Below are 10,665 nucleotides of genomic sequence, written 5' to 3'. Positions count from 1 at the left end.
CTCGCGAGAGCTGGGCGGCAGGCGCGTGCGCGGGGCGGGAGGCGGCGGGGCCGGGGTCAGCCCTGTCAGGGGAGCGTTGGGGCTGGGCGCGCGGAACCGGCTGGGGCCCGGGCAGGAGGGGAGCTGTCCCGCTGAGGTAATCTGAGGAGCGGGGCGGGAGCGGGGCACATGCCCGCCGCTTTCCCCCAGCCCTCCCTCAGGGACGCGCTGACCTGCTGGGAACCCGCTTCCGAGCGAGAGGCTCCCCTCCGGCCTGCCAGCTCGGTGTGGGGGCTGCGAGGGAAAGCCGGGAGCGCTCCGATACATTACCATTGCAGCAGGGTTATTTAAAGAAGCTGCTGAATCGTCTAAGTATTTAATTGAGATACTGTGGGAACCGTTACAACATCGTAGATTGATAAATTGATTTATAGGACATGAAAGGAACAGATGGTCGTGAACTTGAACATAGGACGAAGGAAATGTCTTCCGAATTGTAAAAATCAGGCCAAGTTCCTCTAAGAACATGTCCTAGATTGACTTAATTTTAATTACAGTATGAAAACCACACCTCCACTGCTGAAATCTCCCCCTACCACATCAATCCCCCTACCCACTGAATGTGCGTAGTTAATGCTGAGAATGACAAAGCGAAATGGTAACGAGAAAATTATAATAACCAGCCTGTTTGTAGAATGGGCGGTAGTTAGCTGATTTTAAGATATAAATAAGGACTTGTTTTGCATATGTGTGCTAGCTTTATGGAGTTACCGCCTAGACCCATCTCTGCACAGACATGAAATAAACATATCTCAGCTCTGTGTGAGATTGGCTTATTGCACACTGCATAACGAACCCCACTTGAGGGACAACACCATCAGCAAATTAAACTAAAAAAAAAAAAAAGAAAAAAAAAAAAGGCAAGAGACTCCAATTTGGCCTTCCACTTCCCATGGGTAAACAATAAGCTTTGTGGGTCATGCAGTTCTTGCAGGCTGGATGAAATCCACCTTCCTTCTACAAATACAGATGCTCCAAAACACCCATGAGACTCTTCATGAAGACGCACAGACCTCAGGAAAAAAAAAAACAAGCAGCTCTTCAAAATACCTGTATTTATTACATCAAAACCCAACGTTCTAAGAGTTCACACATTTTTTTTTCCTTCCAGGCTGTCCCAAATGTGACAACAGGAAGGCAAAAGTGTTTGCATGTATCCAAACAAAACCATGGAATAAAAGTCCAATAAAGATATGTTCATACAAAACTCATATGGTCTTTAATTAAATGCAACATAAGTGGTATACACAGATTGAAACGTACAAAAAGACAGATGCATAAAATAAAAGTTAGTATTTTACATTTCTTGTGCCTTTTGTTGAAATGTAGAACATCTCTCTTCACTACCAATACCATGGGGGGAATAAAACACAGCAGCATTAACTCAGATTTCAGCTCTTATTTACAGAATTTAGATGGTAACATTGTAGAATATTCTTGCTTTCATAAAAAATATCTTATAAAAGCTAGCTGTTATCTACCATTATTGGAGAGCTCTGCTGATGTCAGTGAGTGTCGCTATTCACAGCTTGATTTACCGGTTATTGTACAGTTCAGGCTACACCTGCAATGATTATTTCGGTCAGTTCCGAGAGACACCGAATCTTCTCTTACCTGATCAACCTTTTCTACTTCTCCAGTGGGCCCGTCATGGGTTTTCCAACTTTCAGTGGTAACGCTGACTGCAGCATTAACACAGCAGGATAAAGACATGACAACCAATGGGCATTAAATATAAAATACTTAACCATTTTATTCTTCCGATTTTTTCAACTTCAATTTTGCCTTCTTTTCATGTAAGGAAGCTTTGGCTGGTTGAGCTTTCTTTGCAGTTTCAGCAGTTATCTTTTTTGGCCTTTGCTTTGTGGAACGTATCAGGTCTTCACGTCCGAGTTCAACCATTTTTGCTTCCCACGACTTCATTTCATTCTCGTACCGAACCTTATCATCTTCAGCAAGCTGCAGGTATGGCTGGAAGAAAATTAGGTATCAACAGTCAGGGAAGGGGCTTTGTCAGGATAACCGCCATGTCACACCCTTCCCTTGGCTACCAAGGTGACTTACTACAAGACCTGCGCAGTGCGCATCCCAGGCGTTCACTTTCGCCTCCAGAAAATTCAAAACACATCAAACTTGCACAAAAATACAAAACCTTACCATTGAATTATGGTTATGTCAACAGATGGCCATTCCTGAAGAGGAAGTTTATTCAGTATTACTAACAGCTAAGGCTTTTTATTTGAGGACTAATTTAAGAGAGCTGGTTTATGCAAGGAACAGGAATAGATATTTCTGCACAACTATTTCAAATTCTTTTTCTACAGAAAAAACATGAACCTAGTGCATGTTCTAAGTACACATTCAAAACAATCTGGAAGAAGGGCATTCAGGAGGACAGTAAGATACAGAATACTTGAAAATCTGGAGGTTTAGATCAGGTTTCAGTATAGCACCACTCTGATTTTCATATACCTATCTGCAGGCTCATATTTCAATACACTGAGAAAGCTGGCAGAAAACTATCCCCAAGACAACCAAAGTTAATAAATTACTGTGTGCACATCACTTGTACATATTTGGTGCTTTTACCTGTCAAGTCTTTCCACTAGCAGCAAACTACTATGCTGGCATTTAAAAATATTCTAGATTATTGGGGGGGGGGGGGGGGGGAAATCAAATTGTTGCAAATTATTCCACTTTCTTCCCTAGATGCCACTCAACGCCCATTTCCAGGCATACAGAACTTCCATCCTATGCCACTCACTCACATTTCATCAACACTGTGAATGAAATGGTCACTACTGGAATAAAAGTAATGACAATCTTTTTCAAGACGCATAAATACCATCTCAGAGTATTTTCCTCAGTATTACATTTCGAACAACCGAGTTCAAGATTTTGTATGAATTTATTAATTTTGACCCAAGTTTGTCAATTTTCCGATTAGATCAGAGCCTCATCAAAATCCACTGAACATACCTGCTTTTGAGAACTGGACATTTTTCGCCACGCATCAAATAATTGCTTCAGCTTTGCCTACAGGACATAGAATATGCAGTACATTAGGATTATTTTAACAGTAGACTGACCACAGAGGGTTACAGATGAATGCCACACTACTGAAAGCCAAGTACAAACCAATGTAAAAAACGCACAAAGTCACACGGGCTTAATACCCCACCCTCTTAACGTAGGTAAATAATAAACGATGCGGTTCAACAAGTTGCTGGGCATCATCTGAGCCACACTTACAGACAATATAAGCACGAAGCAGTTTAAGTTACTTAGCCTGCTGCGAAAGCAGGCAGACAGAACACCTGAGCTGATTTACAGCAACATGACTACATCTCACCCCGCATATTGGTTTCATTTAAACCAAGCCCTAACTTAAGCCAAGCCCACACAAGTATTAACAACGTTCATGGGAAACTTTGTACCACTTCAGGAGTATTCGTGTGTCAAACCGGGCCGCAGCTGTCTGGAGATGCCTGCCTTATACATGGAAAACTAGTTCCACTGTCCTGATTTACTGACTGAATGCATAGGGTAAGGAACATACTAGGCATACAGGGGAGGTCTCCAGTGCTTCAAGTGCCGTAATCCACCAGCGTAACTTAAATCACCCCAAAGCGCAGTTTGGTGCAGAACTGCAGGCTTTGCTGAGGAACTCTTGCATTTCCATAACATCGACTGTGCTACAGGAGGTACAATAACCGCTACTACAGAAACGGTAGCAGACCACCACAACCATTTGAAAAACTAACGTATTTCTACACCAAAACAAAGAAAGGTAGAATTCTCTCCTTACAGAAGGAACAGATAAAGTCTGTAACACCAAAGTGCAAAAAACAGTGCAAATATATTTTAAGTCTGTATACCCAGACAGCAGTTTATATAGGACATGCCACCACCAGTATAACCAGATCACAGCAGCCTAAAAAAAATAACCTAAGGAAACCAAAATCCAGATACTGAACTGCTGAACAGTTTCTCTGAAAGTCACAGAATCCAAAACAGATGTTCTGAATACAAACGATCTATTTTAAAGAAGAATCTTTCCTGGCTTACCACAGGTGAAACTCCCTCACTTTCTTCAAAGTTTTCTGACACAAAAATGTTAAAGCCGCTACGAGGTCTTTTAGGTTTTCCAAGAACAGTCAATTCCTTTAAAAACAACAAGAAAAGTTATTCAATCTACCAAGTATGCATTTTTTCCAAAATTAAACTTACCATTTGTCTTTACATTTTATACAAAAATCAGACTCAAATTAATGTTTTGGTGTTTTATTCTGTAAACTGGACTGTGTATCAAGATGCTTTAGTTATTCTCACCACTTGTCAAGACTAATGCTGCACTAAATTAAGAAAAGCTAACAACTTGAATTTTCAGACATAAAAAAAAAAGGCACTTTAAAACTGATTCTTACTTCAGCTAAGACTTCCAGAAACCAAAGACCGTTACCAAATTCCACTCAGTAAGAAAGTCATGATGACAAGTTTTCTATTATCTTCACAAGGCTTCGGTCTCTGGTGTGAAATACTGTACGCTTGCAGAGAGGAGGGCAGATACCGAACTGTGGGAGGTGAGAAGGTGGAACCGAACCAGCAGATTTCCAGGGAAACAGAACTAGGTTTCTGCTATCAGAACGCTTTGCCTACAGGGATGATGGTGAGAGAGGGGAAGTACAGCAAGTTACGGATGCAATTACACTTGCTGTTTTCTCCAGCCCCAAGACATTCCCACTGCAGCCTGGGTGCTGCAAATTAACATCTGCTTAGGTATTAGGTATGCCAGCTACATGCCTTGTGGTGCCATACTCCAAAAAAAGATCAGCAGAATCATTTGGATTAAAAACTTACCTCTAAGTAGGGGTCTTTTAAACCAAATTAATTTCACTTTTGCCAATTAGGACAACATCACACCAGCAGTTTAATTCACAGAAATGAACAAGCAATAAGTAACTCCTTCAACTGATTTTGCCACTGGACAAACCATAATATTGTACCTTTACAGATGGTTCTGTCTCTCAGGATTTATATACAAACCAGCTAAAAGGGAATAGGGAAGATGATCTACGTAAGTCAACAAGGGACACTAACAGACGTGCCTCTATGCAGGCCTAATTCAACACGTCAGCAGCTACACAGGTAGCAAAGTGGCAGTACCCAAAGAAAGGAAGGAAAAAAGGCTATTTCAAACAGCTACTGCCTTGTAGGGGCCACTGAAGTAACAGACACAAGGCGTTTGTGAAAAGCTAATTCTGGATGTCTTCCCAAGCGAATAAAGTGTTGCTGGTTCAAATGTCTTTTATTACCTATCATTCCTCAGGCAGCTTTAGGAATAGGAAAAAAAAAAGCATATAGAAGCTACCTGTGAGCGCAAAGATATGTGCTAGTTCTGGTCTTCAAGCACAGGAAAGGGAAAGCCACTAAAATAACTGCTAACCCCAGCAGTATTTTAGTCTGTGGGTTTTTTGGAGTTTTGTTTTGTTTTGGGTTTGTGGTTTGTTTTTTTTGTTTTGATTCCAGGAGTTGCTTTTATATTTCTAAACATGCCTTGACTCTGCTCTATATACTAGACAAACAGACTTCAGTTTCCTTGAGAGAAAAGAAATTTGAACTTCAAAATACTTACTCTTTTTGCCCTGAACGATCTTCTTTTTGCCAGTCGTCTTCTCTTTTCTTCTCTCAAAGCTGCAGCCTGGGCTGGACTTAGCTGTGCTTTATATGCAGCCAACTGCTCTTCATACCGTTGCCAGTCTGTCTTTCTAGCTTCCTCATAAACCTACAACGCAAACAATCACCAACCTTAAACAGATGCTTTCAGTGAGATAAGCATGGTGCCTTTAAAATGACTGAAAAAGGTAAATGGCCTTTCAAGACACTAATTCTGACATATTCCAATCTCAGTATCACTGCAACTTACAAAAAAAAAAAACCAACCAACAAAAACAAACCCCACAACAAAAAAAACCAAAAACCCAAACCTACATCTAGGTAGGAAAGATACTTCTATAAAAACCTGAGCTATTGCTGAGAATTTCAGTAGTCTGCATTGTCTGGTATTCCTCTGGTTGTAGAAGCAAGCCCTGTTAATCCCACCCTGCCACCTCCTCCCAGCTTTAGACAGCTTGCTTTCTGAGCTCCATGCACTTGACCATTAAACAAGCTAACACTTCTAACCTACTAATAAAAAAAAAAATTACAGACTACCCTGGAACAAAAGATTTTTAAAGTAAAGTAGCATTTTCAGATCTGTTTGATTAGCAGAATGGATTGAGAAGAACTCAGGTTCAAAACCTGGGCTCTTCCTGTGAATTATCTTAGTTAATCTGATAACATTGGATGACTCTTCAGATGCAGCTCAAAGCAAAACAATCTTCCATACAAGGAGGAAAAGACGAAGCCTGGCTGAAATGATTATTTAAAGCGTGTATACCCACTGCAGCACACAAGTGCTCCAGTCACCAAACACATTCCTCCACTGGCCAAAACCAGGTACAGAGGCATCACAAAATCACGGCCTTGGTACCAGGGCACCAAGAAGAGCTGAGCCAGGCTACCAAGCATCCAGGTAGACCTGAAAAATCACCATCCTGTCCTCCATTTCAGACACACAAATGGAAAGGCATACTTTATACTAAGGCACATAGAGCGAGAAGTCCAGAAGGGATATAAGAGCACTTCAATTCTATGAACAAAGGTATTACTTTAGCTAGAAAACTGCAGTTAGTTCCTAACTGGATCTAATTGCTAACTGCAATCAAGGAAGAACAATCATTACTTTGCTATAAATGGCACTTATATTCAGCAATGATTAGCAATTCATAGACTTGTTTTACATTATCCCTCGAAACTGCCACTCCCAAAGAAACTTCACTACCTATGACAAAAAGTAAGTTGACTAGATGAAACTTAAAGAAAGTTACCTCTGAGTTAGGTCTCTGGTTACTATCTAATCAGCGGGAAAAAAAGTTGGTCCTTTCATCAAAATTGACTGAGGTTTCACCTGGCTTATGCATATGAAAGCAGAACAACTTTACAATACTTATGTTACTATACATGTAATGCACACACATACACAATTACCACTCAAAAACAAATGAGATCTTGGTTCCAGCCCTACAGCCACGCAGAGCAAGAGCTGTGTCACTTCTCTGGCAACAGATTAAAAATACTAAAGGCAAGGTCAGGTGTAGAAGTATCAAAGTATCATCCCCTGAATACTTCAAAGCTCCCAATTCTCTTCAAAATTGTTTTTCCGTCTGAAACATTGTATGCAAGTGCTTTTTTATTGTTGTTCTTTAAAAAAAAACAAACAAAAAAAACCCCAACACACTAAACAAAAAACCCACAGAGGACACCAAACCAAGGAAAACAACCAATAAGACTCTATAGAGTTCAGAACAGACAGGGCAAAGATACAAACTTACCTGCTTCTGTGATGCTGGTAACTCCTTCCAAGCACTCGCTATTTTTTTAACCAGCTCCACATTGTTCATTTCTGTACATTAAAATTAGAAAGCAAGAAAATAAAGATGCATATCGTATCTTTAGTAAGCTTCTTCAATTTTTCCCAAGGAAAGCTGTCACTAGTATCTTTTTCCTGTACAAATATATTTTCCTCCTTTCATAAAACTAACTTACTGTGGCACTTAAAGGGAACTGTAATATCTGGGGGGAAGAGTCCCTGCTCTTGGTTCAAACGCAAATGAAACACGCAGTTATAAACTGAAGCACCATCTCAAGACAGACAGCTATGACCGCTCCACCAGTTTCTTTTTTTCCTTTTGAGCTGGATCCTTTTCTACACAATAGCAAGATGGTCTGAACTTGGAGGGGGGCTGGGGAAGAAACCAAAAGTAAAATTTCCATTTCTCAGTTTTTGGCAAAAAGAGTCTGCTGGATTCTTCAAAGCAAGTGTAATGTGACCTCATCCATCTGATATAGCAGACACGCCTGATCTTTATTAAAATAAAGTTAAATATTATTCAATAGAATTAAGGTTAAAGAAAAAGTAATTTCCTTCTCCCAGAAACAAAATTACAGATAGCGACTTGAATCTGCTTTGTTTTTCAGCTGACTGCCTTTAACTCTGGCCCTTGCACTATGGTCATTTCATGAGGTTTCCATGCAGACCTGAATTTGTGAAGGGGGAAAAAAAGAAAACAAACCCAAATAAAAAACCCGAGGGTGCTGGAAAGAGGATATAACTTTTCTTTTCTTGAAAAACCCTTTCCTGGCTTTCCCTCTGCTTCACACTAACAGAAAAAATAGATCTTCCTCTCTCCCACCTCAAATGTAAAGTTCAGCCATCTCAACAGTAGAAAAGCAGAACTAAGCTCTTATCAGTAACCTGACTTCCAGAATTCTGGAAAAAACAAGACAGATGGGGAGTTTTTAGCTCAAGTATACCAAGCTTAAATCCTTTGAAAATACAATGCTTTGCCAACGATAAAAGTAAAAAAAAAGTATCAGGTTATTTTTGAACATTATCTCTATTGGAACAAGAAAGCCCAAAATTCCCAATTTGCATATGAGATACAGTACCTTTATTTGCAGATTATTCAAATTTTGGAAACACGTGGAAAACGCTGGTATGGCACATAACTACAATAAGCTCTGCAGGTTCAGTGTCACAACCTTTCAGACTGTTGAACTCTTGAACTACCGAGCAAACGGTTTTCCCTACCTAAGTTTTCCTCATGGCTGCCCCATGCGACCATAGTTCTTTAAACATTTTAACATTAATTTCAACAGTATTTTTGAAATCAGCGCAGCTTTCCATTTTGCTGCCCTCTGACAAGAAGAGCAACTGCATTGCCTATAAGTGAAGTTTTTGACGACAAATTAAACATATCCACAGAAAACCATTTTCCTCTAAATACATTCACTTTTTCTCCCATATACATTGAGGCAATCCAGCACATATAGTTTTTAAATTAGTAAGCATCAAAATAAAATCATATACAGCCCGTTATATCAACAATAGCATACTTCAAGTACGTAAAGATTTAAAAATAACTGAAAAACACAGATCATTGTTAACATGTATTGCTCAGCTGAGCTCTTTCTTCAAAGATTTTTAAAGTTACACACAAATGTTCACTTTTTTGAGTTATTAAGTACAGAAGACTAAGCTAACGCATGTACAGGCGGTTAAGTACGGCAATACTGAATTTACTTGTGGTATACTACGGATAAAAAGATGGTTTTGGTCTCGTGAAATGAGGGTAATGCACTTGAGTTACTTCACGACGTTTAGTTTTTCAAAGCAATACTTTGTTCCAGCCTTCTTTTTAAATCACACACTCTGGAGGGAAAACACCGTGTGTACCTGAAGTGACAACAAAACCCCTGGCGCACCTGACGCGTCAAGGCTTTGTCTTTCGAAAAGCACCACAGAGCCAACCGTGAGTCCCCTCGCACCCAGTTCCCCTCAGACCCCATACCTGGGTTTTTCTGCCTAAAAGCAGAATGGTTTTCTTTCAGGAAACGGAAGTAGGCCGTCAGAGGCCGCTTCGGGCGCTGATCCGAGCTGATCCCCCTGCAGAGGCACCTCTCCGCCGAGCCGCCGACGCCGCAGCCCCTGCGCACACAACGGCACCGCCAGTGACCGCCGCAGCGCCTCGCGGGACGCCCGCCGTCCGCGCGAGAGAGGCCGAAGGCCCCAGCCCGCCGAGGAGGCGCCCCCCCCCACCCCGACGCCCCCCGTCCCGCCCCGCCCGCACCTGAGGAGCCGCTGCGCGCCAGCGACGAGGCCCGCGGCCCGGCCCAGCAGCGCCAGCGCCGCCGCCATGCCTCCGCCCGCCACCCCTGCGCGCGCAGGGGTCGCGCGGCCGCCGCACGGCACCCTGGGAGAGCGGCCGCCCTTCGCAGGCCTCCCCGCGGCGAGGCGAAGGGATTGGCTGCCGCGGCGGTGACGCGCCGCGAGGGGCGGGACGAGGAGTGGAGGCACCGCCCCCTTCGGCGGGAGAGGGCGGGAGCAAGGTGACCCCGCCGCCATGTCCCCCCTCCGGGAGAAGCAGCCGGGCCCGGCGCCCCGCAGCGCCCGCCGTCACGGCGCGCAGCCCGTTTACACGGGACAGCAGCCTTTCAGAGGGGCACACGCCCTTCGCCAGAGTTTTCTTCCGTGTTTATTACAGGTCAGGCCTCGGGGGGGATATGCAGGCAGAGAACAACACAGCGGCCAGTTAAGCAGAAGTTGATGAGCCGTGGCCAAAAACTGGCAGGACGGTTCCAGCCCTTTCCCCGCAGCAGCAAGCGGGGTATCCGTGGGGCTGAAGCGGGCCCGAAGGGGAGAGAAGGGGGCGGGACGATGCCCCTTTTCTCCATCACAGTGAACACCACAGGATGCAGTAGCCTTTCAGCTGTCATTTTTTTCCCCCCTTAAAATAGCACATACTGTAAAAAGCATTAAGAGAGGAACTCTGACTGAGATGTTTTAACCTCCGTAGATGAAATCTGACCAACTCTTTGAAAGAATAAAGTTGAAGTAACATATTCATCTCCAATAGCCTGTTAGACACTCTGCTTTTGAAATCCTAGGAGAAGCAGCAGGATTTAAGACTTGACTTTCATGCCTCTAAAACAGCGTGTTTGTAAGACAATTTTTTTTAGTAGAAC

The 10,665-nt window shown here is 42.7% G+C and overlaps 1 protein-coding gene across 3 annotated transcripts; it reads right to left on the bottom strand.

The window, feature by feature from the left end:
* Positions 1-1,077: 1,077 nt before the first annotated feature.
* Positions 1,078-10,060, bottom strand: TFAM (transcription factor A, mitochondrial). 3 transcript variants are annotated; one of them, XM_075154107.1, is made up of 7 exons: positions 9,771-10,060; positions 9,492-9,628; positions 7,473-7,543; positions 5,675-5,824; positions 4,108-4,203; positions 3,019-3,075; positions 1,078-2,010 (listed from the first exon to the last, which is right to left on the bottom strand). In XM_075154107.1, the coding sequence occupies exons 1-7, from the start codon at positions 10,043-10,045 to the stop codon at positions 1,792-1,794; spliced, it is 1,005 nt and encodes a 334-aa protein (XP_075010208.1). In that variant the 5' UTR covers positions 10,046-10,060; the 3' UTR covers positions 1,078-1,791. The 3 variants fall into 3 exon arrangements, with proteins under 3 accessions (XP_075010208.1, XP_075010209.1, XP_075010210.1); XM_075154108.1 differs by lacking the exon at positions 4,108-4,203; XM_075154109.1 differs by lacking the exons at positions 3,019-3,075; positions 4,108-4,203.
* Positions 10,061-10,665: the final 605 nt, after the last annotated feature.

Source organism: Calonectris borealis, chromosome 7 (assembly GCF_964195595.1).
Source record: "Calonectris borealis chromosome 7, bCalBor7.hap1.2, whole genome shotgun sequence".
Classification (NCBI taxonomy): domain Eukaryota; kingdom Metazoa; phylum Chordata; class Aves; order Procellariiformes; family Procellariidae; genus Calonectris; species Calonectris borealis.
This window is presented reverse-complemented; position numbering and strand designations above follow the sequence as displayed.

Excerpts from the sequence above, each read along its gene's own strand:
- TFAM (XM_075154107.1), bottom strand. The coding sequence starts at position 10,045 with ATGGCGGCGGGGTCACCTTGCTCCCGCCCTCTCCCGCCGAAGGGGGCG. Across the intron at positions 3,076-4,107 it reads GTGAGGGAGTTTCACCTGTG|GCAAAGCTGAAGCAATTATT; the intron begins GTAAGCCAGGAA and ends TATGTCCTGTAG. Across the intron at positions 2,011-3,018 it reads TGTCCAGTTCTCAAAAGCAG|CCATACCTGCAGCTTGCTGA; the intron begins GTATGTTCAGTG and ends ATTTTCTTCCAG.